The following is a 27,121-nucleotide window of genomic DNA, read 5'->3' on the forward strand; positions in this document are numbered from 1 at the left end:
GGTTTCTGAACTGCAGTGAAAAATATGAAATGTACTAGAAGGGGGGAAGGAAAGCACATCATGAGGTCTTATGAAATATAATTGGAGCAATAAGAGGACAGGGCATTAAGGGGAAAATGTCTGTGTGGAACCAGATTCATCCAATTTAGCAGATGAATGTAGCAAATTGTGCAAGGTTTTTTCGTTTTTGACAGTCTGTGAACTTCTCTTCAAGGAAGATCTTTCTTCATATCTGATGATGTAGCCAAGTTTTGTTGCTGTGTTCTTTTCTCTCAATACACGATACCAGTTAGAAGCAGGAGGAAGTCCTGCAGCTGTGCCTTCTATTTATCATTGCTTCACAGTCTGAAGTAGAAAATAACATCATCTATTGGGTTATGTTGATCATTTCACATACTGTTCAGTGTAAGGATGTGAATTATGCTTTTGTGTAGCAGCAAAGCTTTGCTTACTAAGATGGAGACAAAGTTTGTACTGCCCTGGCCTCCATCTGTGTTTCCAGTAGGGAAAGGAGCAGTTTTAAATCGTACTGTGAGGGGGTACAAGTGAGCTCCATGTGAGGGGGTTGCTGCAAGGAGGTAGTGAATAAGCACAGTTGTCTGGCTACTATGCTCATGGCTTTTCCTGGCAACTTCCACTCACTTTTGTGGTTGTGCTGGCCTCTGGCCACCCTGGCATAGGAGAGGTTGTGGCTTCTTGTTTTGCTTCAATCCTTCATGATCATTTCAGTGTCCGGGCTGTCACCCACAGTTTAAATCCTGGTGTAACAGGGGTTACGTAAGACATTAATAAGCTTCTCAAACATCATTAACTGAACTGATACATATAATATTCCTGCTACCAAAATTGTTTCCACAGTAGGATGTGGTTTAATATGAAAAGCACTTATATTTCTATTAATTGAGATTATTGAGTTTAGGAGAAATAGGCTGGTTTTTTTTACTTAAGATAAGTTATCAAAGCATCTTATCTAGAACTGGAGCATGATTTTCTTTTAAAAAATACCCAGGTTGCAAGCAATTTTTTAAGTGATCTTATTGTAGGTATGTAATTGTCCAAATTGGAATTTGGCAAGGATACCATAACATTTCCATTTTTGCAAAATGACAAAAACCTTTAATTATTACCATGACGGGTTGAATCACAGAAACCCCCTGGGGGTTGCCACCTGATGTGCCAAGACTACTACTGCTCCTGCTTTCCTGCCCTGTCAGTTTAGGACTTCAGTGCCCTGCCTGGTTTGAGCCAGACCCACTAGCCTGCTGCAAACCCAGACCCAGTCTGAGCCATGTCCCCTAACAGCTATAGGCTTAATTGAATGCATCTTATGAAGTGTTCCTGTCCTTGACACTCAGATGTCCAATGGGGTCCAAACCCCATATAAATCCGTTTTACCCTACATAAATTGTATACAGGGTAAACTCATAAATTGTTCACCCTCTATAACACTGATAGAGAGATATGCACAGCTGTTTGTGCCTCCCCCCCCCCCCCCCCCCGGTATTAATACATACTCTGGGTTAATTAATAAGTAAAAAGTGATTTTATTAAATACAGAAAGTAGGATTTAAGTGGTTCCAAGTAGTAATAGACAGAACAAAGTGAATTACCAAGCAAAATAAAACACGCAAGTCTAGTCTAATAAAGTAATAAAACTGAATACAGGTAAAATCTCACCCTTAGAGATGTTTCAATAAGTTTCTTTCACAGACTGGACGCTGTCCTAGTCTGAGCACAATCCTTTCCCCTGGTACAGCCCTTGTTACAGCTCAGGTGGTAGCTAGGGGATTTCTCATGATGGCTCCCCTCTTTGTCTGTTCCACCCACTTATATATCTTTTGCATAAGGCGGGAATCCTTTGTCCCTCTCTGGGTTCCCACCCCCTCCTTCTCAATGGAAAAGCACCAGGTTAAAGATGGATTCCAGTTCAGGTGACATGATCACATGTCACTGGAAGACTTCATTACCCACTTGCCAGCACACATGTGTATACAGGAAGACTTACAAGTAAAACAGAGCCATCTGCAGTCAATTGTCCTGGATGATGGGAGCCATCAAGATTCCAAACCACCATTAATGGCCCACACTTTGCATAACTACAATAGGACCTCAGAGTTTATTTCATATTTCTAGTTTGATACAAGAGTGATACAGTTATACAAATAGGATGACCACACTCAGTAGATTATTAACTTTGTAATGATACCTTACAAGAGACCTTTTGCAGGAAGCATATTCCAGTTACATTATATTCACACTCATTAGCATATTTTTATAAAATCATATAGAGTGCAACCTCACAATCACTCGTTGTCCCAACTTACTCATCAATGGCTATTAGCCAGGATGGGCAGGAATGCAAAACCATGCTCTGTGAAGTGTCCCTAGCTTCTGTTTACCAGAAGCTGGGAATGGGTGACAGGATGGATCACTTGATGAATACCTGTTCTGTTCATTCCCTCTGGAGCACCTGGCATTGGCCACTGTCAAAAGACAGGAAGAAAGTGGCTAAAAGATCAGTCATCTACCAGATCATATACCAGTCAACCATTTCTGTCGTAAACAATATCCTACTGTGCAAATATCCCAGCACCCATTGTTCCAATATTCCAAGTTCAGTACAGGAGTAACTGGGTGAAATTTAATGTCCTCTGAGATCAGCTTGAATGTATCGCTAGGAAGGTACTGAGGAAAAGAACTGGAAACATTTTTTCCTATAATTTGGGACTCCTTGTAATGTCAAATCTGAAAAGGACTTCAAAGAACATCTTAAATGTCTTTAAAAAAATGAAAATTTACTGTTGGTCCTAATAAATATTTCAGAGTTCCAGTTTTGAAGTCACTTTTAATTTAGTCCCACACTGTGGTTAAAGACTATTACCTTTAAAGACAGGCTGCTGGTACATTATTCTCTTTTGAGGAGAAGTCATGACATAAAGGGCATATTCAGTTATGTTTTTTATATTCTTTAAAAAACATTGGCTTTAAAAACTTCAAATATAAAGACATTTGCTACTTGTATAGTAGCATCTCACTATGGTACTGGCCCAGAAAGAATGCAAGTACCAGCAACTTTCTAGAGAAGGCATAGTGGCCAACATATTCAAAAATGGATGGCTAAAGCTAGAGATGTAGATAAAGTGACATGATATTTTTTTTCAAAACCTCTGAGTACCCAGCATCTCCTGTTGAACCATCTTGAAATATAGTTTTGCACTGAGGGTGTGCCTGTGGACAGCCTATATGCACATATATAAAATTACATCCTGTTTAATGAAAGTAAAAATTGCAAACACAAGTGCTCAAAAGTTAGGAAATGCCAGAATTAAAGTTGCTTGGGAAACATTAATTCAGACTAGGGTGACCCAGTGTCCCGATTTTATAGGGACAGTCCGAATATTTGGGACTTTTTCTTATATAGGCTCCTATTAGCCCCCCACCCCGTCCCAATTTTTCACACTTGCTGTCTGGTCAGCCTAATTCAGACCCTCATGAGACACTAGATTGTAACCCAAGAGAGCTGGGTTCTATTCCCAGCTCTGCCAGACTTCCTATGTGATGTTGAGCAAGACTGTATCATCATGCATACTCACAAGGGGCTGAATTAGTGTTGCTCAAGCAACCTAGATTCTGGCACTTATTAACTTTTGAGCACTTAACTTTGTTTTTTAAAATGAATGTGCCAAATCTGTGTACACAGCTGTATTATCAAGTAATAATTAGATACTACTGATCTCCAGAGCTGGGAGTACAACCTAACAATCCAGACATCCAACATTCCACTGAGATCTAGCAAATATATGTGTAAGCCACTGGCCAGCATGTGTTGTGCTTCCTTCTAGTGGCTAGCCTACACAGAGGATAACACACTATTCCTGCTATTAGTACTCCTTTTATCTCAAGTGCTGTGGATTGAAAGGTCCTGGGTTCAAAACCTGTTGAGGGGCTCCTAAAATCTATTGGGAACCCCTCCACTCTGTGGGGAGGGGCAGCCCACAGAATGAGAACCTGTGTCTTATTCATACATTCACAGCTGCACTGCTTTTTAGAATGAATGAGACTTGTTTCTAATATAGTAGACTCAGACATCTATTGCCAGAATGGACCTAGTGCACCCTCTGTTATCCGATCTGCAAAATTTTGTGGAACACTTGCCTGCTTCCCAAGTTAGTGTTGAGGACTTGTCAGTAATAAATTCAGTGAAATGCACAGAATTATTAATACTGGTCAGTGGAGTTGCTGAGCTTAGAACTTCTGGTTTCCTTGCTTCCAGGCCAGCACTACTGCCCATAAAATAGTGAGATGGTGGTGGCTGCTGCTGCTGCTGTGCCCCGTCTGGAGCCAGAGCTTTATGAGGCTGTGGAGCATGCTCAGTGTAGATGGAATGATCAGAGACTTTAGCACCAAGCCTCTTAAAAGGTCTACTGCGCATGTGCAAATGGCAGTTGTTAGAGGGCTTATTCCTTCACCCACTTACTTCCCTGGTCCTTCTCGCATGAACAGAGAGCAACAATACCCGAAGTCCAAAGGTGCAAACAATTCGATGTTTATTGGGGTGAACTTCCAGCAAGCATGATTCCAGTTTCCTTCTTTAGTATCCTCCTTCCCAGCTCTGACACCACAGAGCCTTACACCTGTGTCCCTGTTCCCATTCCTACCCTTAGCCAAACATGATTCCAACTTCCTTACTCCCATTCCCTGTTCCCATTTCCCCCTTTAGCAAAACATGATTCCAATTTTCTTACCCCCATTCCCTGTTCCCATCCCCCACTTTAGCAAAACATTATTCCAATTTTCTTACCCCCATTCCCTGTTCCCATCACCCACACCCACATGCCCACCCCCACCCACCCCCAGTCACTTCCTCATTGACACAGATTATATAGTAAAACTTGAGTTCTGCTTAGCTATACCTTAACCAATCATTTTCCTGAAATTTAACTAACCAATCCTAACATTGTAACATGATTATGTAACCAATTATATCCCACCACCTTAATTAGTTTACACCCAGCAAAATTAATTATACAGTCGACAGGAACAATCACAGAACCAGACAGAGATTATACAGACAAACAATAGCAAAGTGGGAACTATAATGAGAAAACAATACAGAAGTGAGGATTTCACATCCCAGCTATGGATAAGTAAGTTCTTGCCAGACAGGATGCTATCAAACTAAGTTTCCTTTTACATTTTCTAGGCACTTCCCTTTCTCTGGAGGTGATAGGAACTATCAGGACAGGATTGTATTCCTAACAGCCGAATAGCACCTTATTTCAATGTGACTAGTTTGGCATGTGAGGATGTGACCGTTCGCTTCCCAGCTTATGGCTGCCTCTGCTGCTTAGCCAAAGGCCTTAGCCTAAGAACAGGGCCTCAGACTGTCACAGTAAGAGAAGGCCCTTACACCAGCAGGCAGTGATTTTGATTCTTTCTTTTATACCTCTATCACTAGCCAAGTGATAAGAATACACCTAAATTCTTAGAGTATAGGCCTTTACAGACAGGCCTGAATATCTATATCCTAACAGCAGTTTTCAGAGTTTTTTATAATTTAGCACTGGGGCGAAGGAGAGATTATCAGCCTGTCATATTTCAAGTTCCTGCCTCAAAGCATGAAAGCACTACAGCTCTTATCAGAATTTTTCATCAATTTCTTTGAACAGTAGCAGAAGTTTGTTCATTTGTTTTTTTTCACTAACCTCTTTCTCAGAAATAGCTGAGATGTTTTTGCTTAAACTAAAAAATCTAGTCTGAGAGAAAGCATGGAAAACTTAAGCCACAACAAGTAAAGTCTGACAAAGTTATAAGTAACTGGAAACAGGCTGGTTATGGAAAGTGTTAGGCAACTGTAAGTGTTGCTACTGACTTTGCCTATGATAAAAATCAAGTGTAGCGTTTGTGATTCTTACATCCTATAATTGCAAGGAAATTTAGGAAAATCCCACCACATTAGGAATATTAGTCACAAAAGTCATTGGGTTACTATTGTGATACCACTGCCAAGTGTGTTGACTAATATACTCCCTCATCTTTCTATAGCCATTTGTTATCTCTTGTTTTATACTTAGATGGTAAGCTCGTTGGAGGCAGGGACCATGTTCTTGTGCAGCTCCTCACACACTGGGGTCCTGCTACATGGCTAGGGCTCCTAGGCCTGTTAGTAATATAAATAATAACGGGTCATCTTAGGCATTACAGAAAATACTGCAGACTAGGTGACTACTTAACATATGCTTTTGACATTTTTGAATTGCCTGCACTAAAATAATGCATTTCATTATTCACCTTCCATTTCAAGGTGCACTGGATCGTTGTGTGATGGGGATAACGGCAGTCGAGATCTTGAATGCTTGTGATGAGGCAGTTCCAGCTGCAGTAGATTCCCTGAGCCACCCAGCCGTCAATCTAAAACAGGCTATGACTAGACGTAGCCTTGCTGCTCTAAAAAATATGGCCCATCAGAAACTACAGACTCTTGCTACGAACCTTCTGGCTTCTGAAGCATCTGACAAAGTAAGGTTTTTGTTTGTTTTTAATGCAATAGCTGAAATGTGTTTGTTTTGTTTGCCATAACTGAACCTATGTAGAAAATCTTAATCACTTTAATCTCAAAGAGCCTGATCCAACAGCTTTTAAAGTTAATAGAAAGTCTCTCACTGAATTCAGTTGGCCTTAGGTCAGGCCCAAAAAACAGATGTCCTTTGAGGCTATTAAAATGAATTGAAGTTGATTAGAACTTTCTGTAGCTTCTAACATAAAGGGTATTTATCCAGGATTAAATATAAACCAAAATAAAGACGAAAAAATACACATTGTTTTAAAATTTGAAGCAAATTAATTAAAATGACATCTGTTTATGGGAATCCAAACTCGAATCTTTTTATACTTCATTAGAAGAAGTATTTGAGTGCCTCTTATAGTTTAGAGATTCATTTTAATATACATGGATTAACTGTCCTTGTATCTGCAGCTGCTTAAATGACAGGTTAAAATATGTTTCTCTAAAACAATATGAGTAAATTCCACCACTTTTAAAAGTGCGCAATGAGTTACACTTTGGTAGGATTGTTGTATATAAAGTACGAAGCAGATGCTTAGAGTACTTGTTGTATAGTTTAGAAACCGGTTTATTTTTCAGTTGATGTGTTTGAGGTTTAAAATATTGGCCGCACTGAAACATGTCAATTATACATTTTAACTATTCTTTGTAGTACCTGTATTTTATAATTAATAACTTTCATTTTCACTTGAATATTGCAACTGAGTGACAGGATTTTCATATGCTAATTTTTTTCCCTGCCTGCCATATTGGCATTTTGAGATTTATGGAATTTCTTCGTAAGGTAACTAGTGTAATTTATATTTATAACAAATATTGAAACTTAGTATTATTCTTTTTATTAAATACTTTGCAGTGCACAGTAGATGTCAACACTGTAGCTGGTTTGTAAATATCAGAATGTCTGTTAAGATGTATTAACAGTTGAGTACACCAAGAATCGACTTGATAGAAATGCAGTCTATTTTTAATCTATTTTAATTTATATATAATAGTACGTATTTAAATTCAGAACTATTTCCCAATCCCATCTGAAAAGAGAGCAGGCAGGGAAGAGAGATATTATGACTAAAATTTTGAAAAATAAGTTTTACTGTGCCATTTATGAAACACTTCTTGTAAGTGGTCATGGCTCATTATGTGATTATTTTTTTACAGTCTTGTTTATCTCAGTTTTAATAGCACATTTTATAGTGCAATTAGTGATAAAAGCCCCTGATGTGAAACTAGTATTTATGTATAGCTTGTGAACATATTCAGTCCTGCAGCAATGATAATTGTTGCCCAGTCTACAAGGAAAACAATTATAGAAGGGGTTGGGGGGAGAAGGAGTCTAAGAAGCTAAAGGCTGCTGGGGGATAATCACTTTATGAAAAATGTATGCTGACAGAATCATTGGGGATTTCTCTTGCCACTCTCCACTCATTAGGGATTTCTTTCACCACTCTTCTGTGTAGAGATTGCAGGTCTCTTTGAGAGAAATCTTAGCAAAGAGACACCTTCCTGATGACTTCAGCTTCCTGATTATGGCAAGAGAGGTTCAGAAAAATAACTGAAAAATTGAAGTGGAGGGTTGCATAATATATTTTTTTTCTGTTGGGAAATCTGCACATAGTATGGCGAATGATTTACCTTCAGTGTTTTTGTTAGCAAACTTAAATCCAGAATATTTAATGTCATGGGTGGGGTAATTGACTACTGTTATGCGTTTGATGATGACGATGTATCTTTGAAAATTCAGAGCACCAAAATCCAGTGTGCTTTTGATTTATACATTTTGCTATTTTTTACTTCAGAATACAGTATTTGAATGATTGTAATTGTCTTAAGCTTGTGTTTCTCACATAGACTGTACTTCAAAAAATCAATCACATTTTCTTTGTGCAATACAGGAGAACACATACACATCAGGCATGCTCTGGCTTTCAACACGGACTTTATTGAACCGGAGGGGGAGGGGGAATCTTTAGTGGTACAGTGTTTTTTAATTTCAAAACAGTTTTAACTCCCTTTGGAAGTCTGAGTACGCATGCAGCGCTGATAGTTTTAAGAGAAATTTAGAGTGCTGTGGTAAAAGTATGGAGCTCTGCGAACGTTAAACTTTCTCTCAGTTTGATTTAATAAACACAAGTAACAATCGGTTTCAATAGAAATCATAGTAGAACATAAAATGAAATGGCATATCTAAATAGTAGCATTAGATACAATAAGATCATTTAGGGCCCAAGATTTCGTCTGATGTTAAACTATTAGAGTGCCATTCAATTTTTTAAAAACGTAAATGCCATCTTTATAGATTTTGACTGGAAAACACATGAATGCCTACAGTTTATGGCAGGATGCAAGTCTAGTTTTATATGGCAGATTTTCAAACTCCTGTATCTTGGGGTGGAGGTACATGTTTATATAGACACAGACACGCACAAACGTGCACACACACAGATGTTTTGATTTTTCAGGTGAGTATTTCCTGGTATCCCTCTACATCTTTACTCCATTGTCCTCTATTAAGCTTATCATATGACCTTGAAAATTGAGAATGCCCCTCCCAACATCCAGCGCCTTTCCTGGGATCCTGGATGGTCCTACCAAAAAAATATCCCCTTCCCTCCCTCCCCCCCGTTTTTTTTTTTTTTAGTAACCACTTACAAACCTGATCTCCTGAAGAAGCCACTGACTACATGAGCCAGTGAAATTGATCATGAGTCTGCTGAATGCATGTTCTCTTGAAAGCCCCTCTTTCTGCCTCCCTGGCTTGTGACATGTAAGTAAGGGGAGGAGGGAGGTAGCAACAAGACCTCCCAGTAATACTGTGGGGCCAAAACTCCTCTACAGAGTCCAAGCGGTGCTACAAGTGATCTACAGGCAACTCTGCTGCACGCCCATTTTGTCCACAAGTGCTGACCTGGCCTCAGTTGGTGGATACACTTCCCCTCACAAACTGTGACAGGGTACAGGGAGTGTAAAAGGAACCAGCTGGTTGACCTTGCTTTATTTTTCCTTTTATATCATGCAGCATCCAGCCTTACTGGATAACACTGGCTCTTAGCGTGAGTTATCCCTTTCTCTAGAGGAGTTTAACCTGTTCAGCCTGTGGGCTGAATATATTATTTCAGAAAGGTCAAGGGGCTATATAATCAATAGTTTAACTATTTAGTAGGCTTACGTAAAGCCAGCTGAGCTCCTAATTTTGCTCTTTCTGGGCCTCCCACAGCCTGGCAGGGAAGAAAGCAATGAAGCGGCTAGAGCTATTCTCTCCATCCTCCGCTGTGATACAGCAGGCTGCGAATGGGGGCAGCACTGAGCAACTGCAGCAGGGATGGGACAGTGGCTGTTTGGATTGATGCTGGCTTACATCAGAGCTGTTCCTGGTGCTGCAGGGAAAGCATTGGCAGAGAGTTGGGGAGGTGGAGCCCCATATCTCCTTCCTTTAGTGATAGGACTGTTTCAAATGCTTCAGTTCAAAAATTTCAGGGTGGAGCTCAAGGAACATATTTTCAATTATAATCAAATATGCATTTTCTTCTTAACTTAGTTACCCCCGTTAGACATATTTTAGAGCCTTTAGGGCCATGAGATAGTCACTACTGCCCTGATTCAAGCATGCACTGCTCTAATAATCCATCAGTCCCACCGGAACTAGCTTACTGGGGTCAGGTTTTTATTAAACTAATGCTACTATTTAGATATGCCATTTCATTTTGTTCTTCTATGATTTCTGTTGAAACCAATTGTTACTTGTGTTTGTTAAATCAAAGGCTAGTTCCTAGCCTCCTTTTACCTCTCAGTCCATAGGCAGACCCATGTTGAGTTTAAATGTTCTGCCTGCTTGGAGTTTCCCAGTTGTTCAGTGTTCCCATTGTCTTTCTGGATCCTCCATTGATACGAGTCAGTTTCAGCCAGAACTTTACCAATCCAGTCATACCATCCCAGATGGTAACATAAATACCTCATGTCTACCATTCTTCCCTCAGAGCATCTATTTGCTTCCACTCAAGTAAGTCGTTACCATGCATATATTCATAAAAATATTGCAGAAAATTCCCATTTCATGACAGCTTGCACAATGGTAGTGGATTTCCTTTTCTTGTCTCTTAATAATTTTAAATGTTTTAAAAAAAATTTAATATCCTTTTCAATATCTTTCAGTCATCACAAGTCCCACCATGATTTTTATTCTTTTTTCTTTAGACTTAGCAAGCACAAAGGTATTCAATGAAGATACTGTTTACTTTCCCTCCCAGATAGGTAATAAAGATGCTTAATAATACCAAGCCAACACTGATCCCTCTGCTACTGCTCTAGATATTGATCCCCAATTTGATATTGGTATTTATCCCTATTTGTTTATGGTTTACCATGCTCTTTTCCAAGTTGATTTGAATTTTTTTTAAATAAGATTTTGTGAAATAATACGAAATCCAGATTATTAATACTAAGATCCAAATATATTGTATCAGCTGTGTCCCTTTCAATAATTGGTAATGTTGAAGCTGGGCCAGGGTCTACCGTACGATCGTTGTCCAATATAAAGAAGTCTTACCCTTTGTGTGTGCGTGCGTGCGCACTCACGCATGCATGCTAAAGTTGCAGCATTGATCCATATTTTTTCATGTCAGTTGTAGTAGTTTGACTTGCCTGAAAAATTCCTCCATTATGATGTGTCTGAAGTTTGATTTTATAATGGTGCATTGTGGGAAACCAGGAAATAATATTGTTAAAATATATATATGAGGCTTACAGAAGAAGAGTGAGGGGATATATGTGGAGCTGAATAATCTCATTGCTGAAACTAATAAGGGAGAAAGATTTTTAATGAAGTCTAACACAAGAACATGTTAATGGATTTGCTTTGTCTACAAATACAGGTAATTGACAGAGTAAATATTTAAAACATTTTAACAACTCTTTTTTCTATGTTTACATATGTTCAGTAAATGAAACTATAGTTACTCATTAAAATCATTTCATTAACCGTTAGTAAGGCACAAGTTGATCAATTGCATGCATTTGTGTATGCATTTAGAAACACAAAATTTATAGTTTATGTAAATATTACCCAGATAGTATAATAATGGGCTATTTATCAATGTGAGTAATAAATAAATGCGTGTAATGACAACCATGCTAACTGCAACTTTCGGTGAATACTAAAGTTTAAGTAAATTGTACAGATGTTACATTATCAGAGCTGCAGGATGAGTTTATACATTAGTCTAGTCTATGGAGCCTCCCCCCCCCCCCCGCCAAAAAAAAAAAGGCAAATAACCTAGCCGTTTAAGGAAAAAACAAAGGAATTTAGTGTCAATATATGATCAGTTTTTGCTCTTTACGTTTCAGGTTTAAATTATTGCATAAGCTGGAAGCATTTGTATGTTTTAGAATTCTGATTTTATATTTTGATTTTAAAACGATTATCAACAAGAGAAATGTGTTTAGAGAGCTATTTTTCTAAGTTGATTTGTATGCCAGTTAGTGGTGAATATTTTGAAATTGGATGTTGTAAACATTTTAGAATTTGAGGGCAAATAAAAGAAAACATATATCCCAAGCAAATGTTTGTATAAGTTTTATTAAACTGTAGTGAGGGTAATAGTAAGGTTACATGTGTTCTTGATACATGTCCCATATTTAGTCCTGAGCACTGACCTTGTGAGGTGTTAGATTCCCCTCCCTGCCCTTTATTTAAATTTAAACCTTTTCAACTATATTTTGCTTTTTATTATTTGAACTTTTTTGAAAGAATAATTAGTTTTACATATCTATAGTGGGGTACACAAAGCCCATACAACTCCTCAGCCTTTTCCTGATTTGATCTTGCTGGGCTGAAGCTGGCCACCCTTGCCAGGATTTCAGTCTGAAGAGACCCTCCAGCTGGATGGAATAAAAAGGGAGAAAGCAAGCTTCAAAACTAGGCTCACTTGACAGAGATATCTTGGGTCTGAGGCAGAGGGACTCTAGAGGGTAGCTAAGTAACTCTCAAGGAGGAACTTTAGGGGTAAAGCCTGAAGAGAAGGCTTGGGCTGGACTTGTTTCACGTGCATTTGTTTGTTAATGGTGTCAAACACAGGAAGAGAATAAGCTATGCCCCTACAAAGGGCTTATGAATTTGTCATAGAATGGATGGGAAAGTCACCTGCTCGAATTATCTTCTATAATGAAGAAAATTAAAATTTAACAGAGACTAAATTCTGATGGGGGCAAATTGGAAAATCCTTGAAATTGCATATTAAAGGAAAGCATATCTGCTTCTGTTTTTGCTTAATATGTTCTTTAATTATTGCTGATAGGTCATAGGTGAGCATTAATAATAAATTCTCATACCTAACAGTAACCTGTCAAATTGGAGTATCAGGTAATTATATTAGTCTACTTTAAGTTTTTAAGTGAATCTTCAGAAATGATTTGATTCTGGAATTAATGCTTACTAGTGTTTTAGTAGTGACAACAATAGGACAGCAGAGGGCATCAGAGATCCATTCCCATTTTAGAGCCATGTTGTTTCTTTTTTACATATTCTATGTTCAAAATCATTTCATTAATATTTATAAAGTATATCCTTTAGCATACCATGTTGCATTTGACAAATACTAACCATATGTTTAAGTTTATGTATGTGATTGTTCCTATTGAACTCAAATGTGTCTGTTGGCATGCTTGTAGGATTGGATTCTTAAATATTATAGCTGCACAAGTATGAGTTCAAAACTGTGCTCTAGATGAGTCCATTTTTAATTAACAAATTTTCCAAATCTAATTAAGATGTTGTTAATCACTGCATATCTATCTTTCAACCATAGTGGGTAGCATGTAAGAGAGATGCATTGGTAACAACGTATGTGTAGAGATTTTAATAGCTAAAATATTTCTTCTATGTTGTCTCTACCTTTCATTATATTGTCCCCCCTCTAGCAATAAACAAAATGTCTTGTATAAATAAATATAGTTCTGTACTCTGTATTCTGATAAAGTATTAGACTTTATAGTACATAAGGCATAAGAGTAATTAATGCATTGTAAATCAGATCACCCCTTCTGATATACCATTTATAAAAATAATGTGTTTAAAAATGGCTTCTTCTCTCTTAGCTTTTACTCATTGATACTGAGAAATTGGATAATTTCCTTCCACACTCTCATTTCCTGTGATCTCTTTCATGGCTAATTTATTAAATAAATGGAACTTTTTGATTCTCTGTTCATGTAACACAGAACTTGGCTATTCATTGGTTTTTTTTTTTGGTTTTTTTTTCTCACTGTTTTAGGCCATATGGGTGTTCAGTCAGTGTTGCCACTAATGGTTGAGCTATGTACTAAAATGTAACAGGAAAAAAAGGGGGTGGAGGAAAAGGTTCTTGTTTATAATTGTCTTCATGTCCAAAGTGAAGAGACTGCTGGAAAGAGAGCCTAATTTTTATGGTGCAGAAGAAATGAGGATTTCAACTGGGATGCTGAACTAAGAGGAGAAGTTGGAAAAAATATTTAGCAGAACATCAGACGATACTGAAGATTAACTCAGCTGCTCTGAGTTTTGATTTGGTGGAGAGCCTCCATGCACACTATAACTTGCTGTAAGTAGGTTCTGCATATTTAAAAATCAGTCCTTAGGAATGTATTTTCAGCTGGCCCTCTACCTTGCCAAACACCTGTTAAAAATGAACACTTCCATAGGCTTCTTAGAATCATAGAATCATAGAATATCAGGGTTGGAAGGGACCTCAGGAGGTCATCTAGTCCAACCCCCTGCTCAAAGCAGGACCAATCCCCAATTAAATTATCCCAGCCAGGGCTTTGTCAAGCCTGACCTTAAAAACTTCTAAGGAAGGAGATTCTACCACCTCCCTAGGTAATGCATTCCAGTGTTTCACCACCCTCCTAGTGAAAAAGTTTTTCCTAATATCCAACCTAAACCTCCCCCACTGCAACTTGAGACCATTACTTCTTGTCCTGTCCTCTTCTACCACTGAGAATAGTCTAGAACCATCCTCTCTGGAAATAGTTGAAAGCAGCTATCAAATCCCCCCTCATTCTTCTCTTCTGCAGACTAAACAATCCCAGTTCCCTGAGCCTCTCCTCATAAGTCATGTGTTCCAGATCCCTAATCATTTTTGTTGCCCTTCGCTGGACACTCTCCAGTTTATCCACATCCTTCTTGTAGTATGGTGGCCCAAAACTGGACACACTACTCCAGATGAGGCCTCACCAATGTCAAATAGAGGGGGACGATCACGTCCCTCGATCGGCTCGCTATGCCCCTACTTATACATCCCAAAATGCCATTGGCCTTCTTGGCAACAAGGGCACACTGCTGACTCATATCCAGCTTCTCGTCCACTGTCACCCCTAGGTCCTTTTCCACAGAACTGCTGCCTAGCCATTCGGTCCCTAGTCTGTAGCTGTGCATTGGGTTCTTCCGTCCTAAGTGCAGGACCCTGCACTTATCCTTATTGAACCTCATCAGATTTCTTTTGGCCCAATCCTCCAATTTGTCTAGATCCCTCTGTATCCTATCCCTGCCCTCCAGCGTATCTACCACTCCTCCCAGTTTAGTATCATCCGCAAATTTGCTGAGAGTGCAATCCACACCATCCTCCAGATCATTTATGAAGATATTGAACAAAACCAGCCCCAGGACCGACCCCTGGGGCACTCCACTTGACACCGGCTGCCAACTAGACATGGAGCCATTGATCACTACCCGTTGAGCCCGACAATCTAGCCAGCTTTCTACCCACCTTATAGTGCATTCATCCAGCCCATACTTCTTTAACTTGCTGACAAGAATACTGTGGGAGACCGTGTCAAAAGCTTTGCTAAAGTCAAGAAACAATACATCCACTGCTTTCCCTTCATCCACAAAACCAGTAATCTCATCATAGAAGGCGATTAGATTAGTCAGGCATGACCTTCCCTTGGTGAATCCATGCTGACTGTTCCTGATCACTTTCCTCTCATGTAAGTGCTTCAGGATTGATTCTTTGAGGACCTGCTCCATGATTTTTCCAGGGACTGAGGTGAGACTGACTGGCCTGTAGTTCCCAGGATCCTCCTTCTTCCCTTTTTTAAAGATTGGCACTACATTAGGCTTTTTCCAGTCATCTGGGACTTCCCCCGTTCGCCACAAGTTTTCAAAGATAATGGCCAATGGCTCTGCAATCACAGCCGCCAATTCCTTTAGCACTCTCTGATGCAACTCGTCCGGCCCCATGGACCTGTGCACGTCCAGCTTTTCTAAATAGTCCCTAACCACCTCTTTCTCCACAGAGGGCTGGCCATCTATTCACCATGTTGTGATGCCCAGCGCAGCAGTCTGGGAGCTGACCTTGTTAGTGAAGACAGAGGCAAAAAAAGCATTGAGTACATTAGCTTTTTCCACATCCTCTGTCACTAGGTTGCCTCCCTCATTCATTAAGGGGCCCACACTTTCCTTGGCTTTCTTCTTGTTGCCAACATACCTGAAGAAACCCTTCTTGTTACTCTTGACATCTCTTGCTAGCTGCAGCTCCAGGTGCGATTTGTCCCTCCTGATTTCATTCCTACATGCCCGAGCAATATTTTTATACTCTTCCCTGGTCATATGTCCAACCTTCCACTTCTTGTAAGCTTCTTTTTTATGTTTAAGATCCGCTAGGATTTCACTGTTAAGCCAAGCTGGTCGCCTGCCATATTTACTATTCTTTCGACACATCAGGATGGTTTGTCCCTGTAACCTCAACAGGGATTCCTTGAAATACAGCCAGCTCTCCTGGACTCCTTTCCCCTTCATGTTAGTCCCCCAGGGGATCCTACCCATCCGTTCCCTGAGGGAGTTGAAGTCTGCTTTCCTGAAGTCCAGGGTCCGTATCCTGCTGCTTACCTTTCTTCCCTGTGTCAGGATCCTGAACTCAACCAACTCATGCTCACTGCCTCCCAGATTCCCATCCACTTTTGCTTCCCCTACTAATTCTTCCCGGTTTGTGAGCAGCAGGTCAAGAAAAGTTCCCCCCTAGTTGGCTCCTCTAGCACTTGCACCAGGAAATTGTCCCCTACGCTTTCCAAAAACTTCCTGGATTGTCTATGCACCGCTGTATTGCTCTCCCAGCAGATATCAGGAAAATTAAAGTCACCCATGAGAACCAGGGTGTGCGATCTAGTAGCTTCTGCGAGCTGCCAGAAGAAGGCCTCATCCACCTCATCCCCCTGGTCTGGTGGTCTATAGCAGACTCCCACCACTACATCACTCTTGTTGCTCACACTTCTAAACTTAATCCAGAGACACTCAGGATTTTCTGCAGTTTCGTACCGGAGCTCTGAGCAGTCATACTGCTCCCTTACATACAGTGCTACTCCCCCACCTTTTCTGCCCTGCCTGTCCTTCCTGAACAGTTTATAACCATCCATGACAGTACTCTAGTCATGTGAGTTATCCCACCAAGTCTCTGTTATTCCAGTCACGTCATAATTCCTTGACGTCACCAGGACCTCCAGTTCTCCCTGCTTGTTTCCAAGGCTTTGTGCATTCGTATATAAGCACTTGATATAACCCGCTGATCGCCCCTCATTCTCAGTATGAGGCAGGAGCCCTCCCCTCACAGACATTCCTGCCTGTGCTTCCTCCCGGTATCCCGCTTTCCCACTTACCTCAGGGCTTTGGTCTCCTTCCAGACCAAAATTCTTAAGCAATCCAAACTCTGTGTAAGAGCAAATGTTAGATTACTTACATGTGTGACAGTTCACCTTGTAGTCAGGTGGCCTGTGTATGTCCCTGATGCAAGCAGCTCATGCATCTCAAGGTCCAAGAACTGCAGCTTGAGGTCAGAGTTGATGAACTGGAAGAGTAGAGGAAGACAGCACGTATATTTATTTACAGAGACGCTGGAGCAGACACACCCGTGTCATGGTACTCCAGGTGAGGAAGTCTGTCATGATGAGTGGAAACCAAGGTTGAATGGAGGGACAGATGAGATCCATCTTCTGGCAGAGGGAGAAGAGGTTGATTCATGCCTCATACATTGAGAATTTCTCTCCAGGAGACCAAGCTGTTGACTTAGCATGTTAGTAGCATGTTACTGAGTAGCATATTAGGGGATTCAATCCTTAGAAATATTGACAACTGAGCATGTGATAGCACTGAGAACCATTCAGTGACTTGCTGACTGGTTGAGAAATGGGTTGATCTTACATGGATTTTTATAAAAACATTCTAGTGAGTGATAAGGAAGACGTATTTCAGAGTAACAGCCATGTTGTCTGTATTCGCAAAAAGAAAAGGAGTACTTGTGGCACCTTAGAGACTAACCAATTTATTTGAGCATAAGCTTTCGTGAGCTACAGCTCACTTCATCGGATGCATAGTAATGGTACATAAAGTAGAACCTCAGAGTTACGAACATCTTGGGAATGGAGGTTGTTCATAACTCTGAAATGTTTGTATCTCTGAACTAATTGTTACAGTTGTTCTTTCAAAAGTTTACAGCTGAACATTGACTTAATACAGCTTTGAAACTATACTTGCAGAAGAAAAATGCTGCTTTTAGCCATCTTAATTTAAATGAAATAAGCACAGAAACAGTTTCTTTACCTTGTCAAATCTGAGTTTAAACTTTCCCTTTATTTTTTTCAGTAGTTTAAGTTTAACACAGTACTGTACTGTATTTGCTTTTTTTTGGGGTCTCTGCTACTGCCTAATTGCATAATTTCAGTTCAAAATGAGGTCAGTTCATAATTCTGGTGTGTGTAACTCTGAGGTTCTACTGTACTGGTACTGATATCAGGAGACAGGAGAGAGATCCTGAATGATTAATTTAGATGATTAGGGAAAAGTTTAAGACCAGAGCTTCCATGATGGCTTTCTCTGAATTGCTTCTGGTGCACAGGAACAACTAGACTGAGAACTTCAGTGTCTTAATGCATGGAAGACTGCATGATGGAAAGAAGAGTGGTTGACATTTATTAGGAATTGGAGGGGAACTTTGTTAGGAAGGGATAGCCTATCCTGATGGGCTAGGCAGCATCTTATTTAGACTGCTGGCTCAAAAAGGGTTTTTTGGGGAGTATTTAAACTAGGGAAAGGGATGTGAGCGAAAACTACCAGATACAGAGGGACACTTGAGTCAGACTAAGGCGTGGTCTACACTTCAAAGTTCGGTTGAAGTAAGCCGCCTTGCATCGACCTAGTTGTGAATGTGTCTACACTTAAACTTATCTCTGTGCTCTCCAATACACCGATGCAGTAACACCAGTTCAGCAGGCATCATTGCAGCATGCAGGCCATAGCTGATGTATTGAGGTCAAAGCAGGATGAATGAAGACTGCATTACCTGTGTTGACCCTAGCAGTCCTTAAGCAGCTGTCCCACAATGCCGAACACTGACCACAGTTGTGAACTCCACTGTCCAGGAGTCACAGATTCCAGAAGGCCCCATCTGCTCCCTTTTAAAGCCCAGCAGTTTTTTGAAATGCCTTTTCCTGATTGTCCGGCTTGGTAAGCACACCTAGCAGCTCTCCATTGTTGTGCACAGCTGCCCTGCTGACCATGCTGGGTACACATCCGAGATGTGCACTGCCTTGGAGTAGACAGGAGATGCTGGATCTCTTGAGCCTATGGGGAGAAGAGGTGGTGCAAGCACAGCTATGGACCATCCATAGGAAATTGGACATCTACAAGCAGATTGCACAGGAGATGCAGGGGAAAAGGTATGACTGGGATCAGTAGCAGTGCTGCATGAAAGCAAAGGAACTGCAGCAGGCATATCACAAGGCCAGGGAGGCCAACAGTTGATCCAATACCAAGCTGGAGATGTGGCATTTTTAGAAAGAGCAGGATGCCATACTTTGTGGACACCCCACCACCACCCTGCACACCACTGTGGATACCTCCGAGGAGCCAGAATCACAGGCCCCTGACATGAACAGGGGTGGTGAGGTAGAGGAAGAAGAGGAGAAAGATGGGGGACATGCAGCCGTGGGGGGGGAGGGGGTCCAGCTATACCACAAGCCAGGACCTGTTTGAGTCTCCACCACAGTCCAGTCAGTACTGACTATACTGGTAGTCAAGCATGAGTGAGCCCAATACAGGGGAAGGATCCTCAGGTAAGAGTGTTTCTCATTACAGTAAAAAGAAAAGGAGGACTTGTGGCACCTTAGAGACTAACAAATTTATTTGAGCATAAGCTTTCGTGAGCTACAGCTCACTTCATCGGATGCATGCAGTAGAAAATACAGTGGGGAGATTTTATATACACAGAGAACATGAAACAATGGGTGTTACCATGTACACTGTAAGGAGAGTGATCAGGTAAGGTGAGCTATTACCAGCAGGAGAAGGAGGGGGGAAAGAAAAACCTTTTTGTAGTGATAATCAAGGTGGGCCATTTCCAGCAGTTGACAAGAATGTGTGAGGAACAGTAGGGGCGGGGGGTGGGGGGGATAAACATGGGGTAATAGTTTTACTTTGTGTAATGACACATCCACTCCCAGTCTTTATTCAAGCCTAATGTAATGGTGTCCAGTTTGCAAATTAATTCCAATTCAGCAGTCTCTCACTGGAGTCTGTTTTGAAGTTTTGTTGTTGAAGAATTGCCACCATTAGGTCTGTAATTGAGTGACCAAAGAGATTGAAGTGTTCTCCGACTGGTTTTTGAACGTTATAATGCTTGATGTCTGATTTGTGTCCATTTATTCTTTTACATAGAGGCTGTCCAGTTTGGCCAATGTACATGGCAGAAGGGCATTGTTAGCACATGATGGCATATCTCACATTGGTAGATGTGCAGGTGAACGAGCATCTGATAGTGTGGCTAATGTGATTAGGCCCTATGATGGTGTCCCCATGTTTATTTCCCCCCACTACTGTTCCTCACACATTCTTGTCAGCTGCTGGAAATGGCCCACTGTATATAAAATCTCCCCACTGTATTTTCCACTGAATGCATCCGATGAAGTGAGCTGTAGCTCACGAAAGCTTTATGCTCAAATAAATTTGTTAGTCTCTAAGGTGCCACAAGTACTCCTTTTCTTTTTGTGGATACAGATTAACACGGCTGCTACTCTTAAACCTCTCATTACAGTGATGATGTCCCCAATTTAGCAGGACTCAACTATTCATCACTTTTCATCAATTTGCTCATACTAGAAGAGGTATTGGTTTAACAGAGAGAGAGTTGTCTGCTTTTTGTTCCCCTGTAGAAATAAGGGCCATGCAGAGAAGTTTGTTTATGTACATACAGAAGTCCCATGAATCCTCCTGAGAGATCGCTATGAAACATTCATGGAGGTACTCTGCAATCCTCTTCCAAAGATTTGTAACAGTCTTATTTCTTCCTCTGTGGTCGGACATTTTCCTGTGCCAGTCGGTGGTAACTTCAGCAGGCACTATTGTAGTAAACAGGTTAGCAGCATGCTGGGTGGGGGTGGCTTTGGGACCCCAGCAGCAGCTGTGCTCTCTCTGCTTTTGCTACCTTCCAGAGAAAGATTAGCTAAAATCAACACCGCCTACGAAAACGGTGTCAGTATTCAGTGTCATTGCCTAATACTCATACTCAACTGAGCAATTCCCTCCTCGTTTCCCTCACCCCCTGGAGGGCCATACGGAGTATGGCTGGTGCTGTGAGTGGAACTGTGCACAGGCACTCTGAAGCAGAAGTGTCAATAAGTCTGTATTATTTAAAACTTTAACTTTAAGGGAATTCTGGATCTTAACTTTCTCTTGTGACTGTACTGACAATGGTACCTGTGTGTGTGTTATCTGTAGCTGCTGCCATTGCAGCCTTGAGGGGTTCCCCCTCCATATCAGTGGAAAGCCTGAGCTAGATAAGGAGGAGAAAGACGAGAACTAGGGGTGACATGTTCAGCGAGATCCTGCAAACCAGTGCTGCATCCGACCATGAACAGAGGGCATGGATCATGAATATTGCAGACTGTATGGCGAAGGAGAGAGCGGACAGGAGAAAGGCCAAGGAGTTGGAGAGGAAGATGCACCAGGACATATTTGGGCTTCTCTGGCAGCAAATGCTGATGCTGCAGACAATTCCGGACTTACAGGTTCAACAAACCTAGGCTTGCCTCCCTTTGCAATCCATGGAGAATGGCAACATTCCCTATACTTCCCTCAACATTCCATGCAGCACCAGGGGCCACATTCCTGCCCCTATCACTCCACATCGAGGGACATTAAGGACAAACACAGTTTCCCATACACTGACCTGTTAAAGCCATGGTTGATGTATGTGTAGCTAAAATGGACATGAACATTCCTTGCCCGTCTTTAAGCTCTGTTCCATATGTAACTTTAACGTCCTCGTTGCCAAGATGGAGCCTACTCTGCAGGTAGTTCCAGCCGAGAAAAGGCGTGTGTAGGAACACAGCAAGGAAAGTCCCTTCCACCCCAGGGGCACCTGATCCAAAACTACCCCCGGAGTGAACACACACATACTGGTATAGTACAATGAATCTAGGAAAGTGAAATATTTATTCACAGAGGGCTGAATGGAGAAAAACAACAGGGGAATGATGGGGGAGCAGTAACACAGTGTTACATTCAACACAAGGCCCCACAGACCCAGTGGTATCACTGTCTGAAAGGAAAAACACCAAGCCATGCATTTGCACTCAGAGTTCAGGAGTCTTGGGCAAAGTTCCAATCTGGGGGTGAGACTTGGGTGTTCCTGGTCGTCTTTGGCACCACTAAACTTTTCCCAACAAACCGCTCTTGTGTCCTCTTCTGCCACTCTCTGCAAACCCACTTAGCTAGTTACAGTCTCCCTTCTTACTACCAATGCAAAGTCACAAGCCCCATACTCACTGCCCCATACAGTTCTGGGCAACAGTGATGCTGGGTCCAGCTCCGGTTTGTCCTTCTCAGGTGATTCCTCCTTGGCACAGTGCTGCTCCTGTCCTGGGATGTTCCTGGTCAGCCGCTCTGTCCTTCCAGACTTTGGGCAGGTTCTCGGCTGCTTCACTATGTGAGGACCTGCTTGCTGTAGTTCTTCTGTGTGGAGCTCCAGACACAAATCTTGTTGCTCTCCCTCCCTTCATGCTCCCCCGCCCCCACCCCAGGACAAAGATTTAAAGGGGCCACGCTCTCTAAACCCCAAAAGGGTTACACATAAATTTGGTAAGGTTGTAATGTATTTGCTTTTAACTTGCACAGAAATTTTTTTGATGTGTTTTATTATGTAGTAAAACTCTATTGTTTGGTAAATAATTAATCTTTGTTAAGTCGCAACGTATGTTGCAAAATGGCTGGTGGCATTGAAAGCACCCACTTATTTGTGATTGGTACACTTTGACAGAGCTCATAGAATCCCTGACAAACAATGTAATAATCATAAATGTACAGCAAGCACCACAAAGTTAATAGGGTGCATTGTCTGTTACATTCCATAGATGTGCACCAAGCACCTCACAGTTCCTAACAGGGCCCCAAACTGCAGGGCCGGGCAGAGCACAGTGCATTACTGTGGCTCGCTGTTAGTGCTCTTTCAAAGCCTCCCTGAGCCATATAGCTCCACGTTGATCTCTTTTGATAGCCCTTGTATCTGGCTGTTCAAATGCAGCAGACAGCAGTTCCACCTCTACCTTCCACCATAATGGATACTTCCCCCCTTTACTTCACAACTATGCAAGATGCAGTAGGCAGCTAAACCATATTTTTCTCACTGAGTTCCAATCTTGTGGGTAAACTATGTCAGCACCTCTTCAGGGTACCAAAAGCATACTCAATTGTCTTGCTGCACCAACTGAGCTGGTAGTTGAATCTCTCCTGGGTGCTGTCAAGGTGGCCAGTGTGCGGTGTCATGACCAGGATAGTAAGGCATAGGCTGGGTCCCCCAAGATCACTATTGGCATTTCAATATTGCCAATAGTTATCTGCCAGATGGGAAAGAAAGCCCCTGCTTGTAGCTTTCTGAACAGTCCAGTGTTCTTAAAGATGCGAGAGTCATGCATCTTCCATGACCAGCCAACACTGATGTTGGTTAAGTGTCCCTGGTGATCCACCTGTGCTTGCCTAATCACAGAAAAATAGCTCTATCTGTTGATGCACTCTGTGGCAAAGGGGTCTGGTGCCCAAATAGGGATATGCGTGCTATCAATCGCTCTATCACAGTTCACGAACCCCATTGCTGCAAGTCATCAGTTGCACTTTGCCAAAAGTCACAGTCCTGTGTAGCAGGAGACGACTAATGGCCCTGCTCATTTGTGTGACAATAACCCCCACAGTGGATTTTCCAACTGCAAAGTGATTTCCCACTGACTGGTAGCAATCTGGCATTGCAATTTTTCTGCATGTGATTGCTACTCCCTTCCCCACTGCCAGTGCAGCTCTCATTCTGGTGTCCCTGGACTTGAGGGCTGGGGTAAACTTGGCGCATCAATCCAGGAATGTTGCCTTATGCATCCAAAAGTTCTACAGCTACAGCTCATAGTCACAAGCCTGCACTGGGATACATTCCCACCAGTTAGTGCTCATTTCTCAGGCCCAGAAGTGGTGTTCCACCATTTGGAGCGCTGTGAATGCCATCAACAATCTTTAATTGGGTCTCGCTATGTTCTACAGTCATCTGACCTCCAGGAAATCATCATGTTCACTACGGCTCTCCTTGCAGCTCTGCAATTACCAGAGGATTGTGCATCCTGTGTTTGCAATGCTCATGACAATAGTCCAGAGCTGTGCAGGCTCCATCATTCTGTCAGATGGCGGACTGTGACAAGTCCATTGTGGGTTCATGGGATTTACAAAAAATATGGTACAGAGATGGCATTTGGGGTTGAGAAAGTTGCATGATGTGAACTTGACCCCTCTGTCCAAGTCACTCCTGCATGACTCATTTCTTCCCCACCATGCATTGCTAAAACTTCCCATAAGTCAGTGCCCTGGATGGTGGTAAGTTGTACACCAGGGGTAGGAATTCAGGGTGCTGCGCTGTGCATTGAAACAAGCACTCCTAGTGAGTATGGCAGGGTGGATGCAGAGAGCCAAGTATGCATGTGCACAAGAACTATGCGTACTGCGGCAGCTTTATGCTGACGTAACTGTGATCCCATGAATGCAAACTTGGGGTAGCGGAAGTTTGTAGTGTAGATATGCCCTAAGGGCTGGTCTACTTTACGGAGTTAGGTAAGCTCAACTAGATTGCTCAGGGCTGTGAAAAATTTTATGCCTTGTATAGTATCATTAAGCCAAATTAGGCCCTGGTGTAGATACCACAAGTTAGACAGAAGAATTTTTCTGTCAACCTAGCTAACACCTCTTAGAGAGGTGGAATCCTCTCTAAGCAATCCTCCTGTTACTGTAGTAAGTATCTTCACTGCAACAGTGCCATTGTAGTGTTTCTAATATAGACATACCCAAAGACATCTGCTAGGGGTTTCATTAATACAAAACTGTATATCCAGCAAAGAGAAATTAAAACTGAAATGAAGGAGGTCCAGGTTGTTATCGCAGGTTCGTTCCAGAGAAATAACAGGGCCTCAAGTAATGGAGTTAAATAAAAGTATGTGGTCAAGAATAAAAGCTATACATTTCTATATATTGGTGTAAGAAGCTTAAAAGCAAAACAATAGGTGAGCTAGAATGCCTAGCTAAAGAAGACTGGATGGAGACTGATGTAATAGACACTTCTGAAACACAGGGAATGTCAAACCAGGGCACTTTGTTGTATATTATAAACTGTACTGGAAGTGCACATTAGGTTGTGGTGGGGGAATAGCACTGTATCTGAAAGAGTATGTAGAAATTTTATCACATTAGATTTCAAGTGGAAAGGACCATGTAACTGAATCTGCATGCATACCAATTCCAAATCATCATCATAAAAATATATTAGTAGCATTGTACTACCAGCCTCTGAATCAGGAAAATACATTAAATGTGCACTGTGGAGGAAAATCAAAGATACAACTAAATCAAATACAGATGCAATAATGATGATTTTCCATTCCCCCCCCATCCCGAAACAACTAGTCACATATCACAGCTGAGCAAGTTTTATAGAAGCAATTTCTCAGCACTTTAAATGATTGCTTCTTGGCATTAGTTCTAGAGCACACAGGAGGACTTGGTCCTAAATAACATAGAAAAGTTGTTTCAGGAAGTAACTATAGCTGAAACACTAAGTAATGGTACCACAATACAATAACATTCAAAATCCTCAGGGAGGGATTGATCAAAATCTAACATGAACCTTAAACTTTAGAAGATTTTTTTCTATGAAGAATCTAGTCAAAAGGCCCTAAAGTTAAATATGAGGAACTTTAAACATGGAATATAATCATCCCTTAACAAGTATACATATTCATAGACAGATAAAGCAGAAAGTAAAAAAATAAAATAGAAGGTGTGAGGAGTCTGGTTAAATGACAAAGTATAAGAAGTAAGCTAGTATCCTTCAAAAAGTGTGAATCCTTCCCAACTGAATCCAGGTGAAGGGAACATAAAGTATTTCAGATAATATGTAAATTGGAAGTTATAAAGGTTGAGAGGAATTTTGTGGAGTAAATAAATGAAGATCTCAAAAACAAATAAGCCTTATCAGTGTGTAAAGGAAGCAGTTGAGGAAGATAAGGTCCCTCTTCTCCTGAACATCTGCTGTAGTGATAATGACCCCATTTAGGTAATAAATGAAGCACTGCAAAAGACAGAAATGTCAAAAGAAGAAATTCTGAAAGAAACTGATAAGATGGACAGCACCAAATAACTAGGACTTCATATCTTTATGGAATACTTCTGAAGGAATTCAAGTGTGGAGTGACCTGAGCTTCTAACATAAATATGCACTCTCATTAAAATAATCTACTATACCACTGGATGGGGGAATAGCACATGTACGTATCTTTTAAAACAGTGCTAGAATGATCTTTGGAATTTTGTACTGAAATAAGGATACTAATCTATTAGAATAGTTGAAACAATAATTAGAGTATTTTATAAAACACCTAGCTGAGCAGGAGATAATATGGGACAAACCAGCATTACTTCTGTTAATGAAAATTATGCCTTTCCAATATACTATAATTTCCTGATCATGTCAAAATGGTGGTGCAAGGAAAAAGAGTAGATGTCAATTACCTAGGTTTTCAACAAGTCTGTGACAAAGTCCTGCACAAGAAGCTGTTAAAGGAAATGAAGTAGCCATGGGGTTGAAAGGCACGTACTATCTTGGATTAGAAGAAACTAGCAAAGAGACAGAGAAAAAGGATAAGAATAATTGGCCAAAGGTTAAATGGCATGCATCTAGGATCTCTGCAAGGACTTATAGTGTTGAACAGATTTGTTAAGGGTCTAGAGATGGAATGAACAGTTAGGTTGCAAAATTTTGCAGATTTAATTATTTAGGTTAGTCTAGATTAGTCTAGGTTAGTCCTTTGAGGGACTCAAGGGGGGCCTAAAAACACAGGCAAAATAGTCACCACAATGGAAGCTGAAATTCAGTGTTGAAAAATTCTAGGTACTGCATCTTGGAGGAGTAATGCACTCATATGGCTCGATGAGTTCTAAATTTAATTGTAAACACTCAGAGAAAGATGCAGCCTTCATTGGGGACAGCACAAGAAAGATATCTGCTCAGTGCATGGAGG

The 27,121-nt window shown here is 41.1% G+C and overlaps 1 protein-coding gene across 6 annotated transcripts in view; it reads left to right on the plus strand.

The window, feature by feature from the left end:
- Nucleotides 1-27,121, plus strand: part of WDR7 (WD repeat domain 7) — a 385,390-nt gene that overhangs the window by 84,127 nt on the left and 274,142 nt on the right. For all 6 annotated transcript variants that reach the window (XM_073343603.1, XM_073343604.1, XM_073343606.1 and 3 more), the window contains one exon: nucleotides 6,305-6,519. In XM_073343603.1, coding sequence (XP_073199704.1) covers nucleotides 6,305-6,519 — 215 coding nt within the window. The remainder of the gene's footprint in view (nucleotides 1-6,304; nucleotides 6,520-27,121) is intronic.

Source organism: Lepidochelys kempii, chromosome 5 (assembly GCF_965140265.1).
Source record: "Lepidochelys kempii isolate rLepKem1 chromosome 5, rLepKem1.hap2, whole genome shotgun sequence".
Lineage (NCBI taxonomy): Eukaryota > Metazoa > Chordata > Testudines > Cheloniidae > Lepidochelys > Lepidochelys kempii.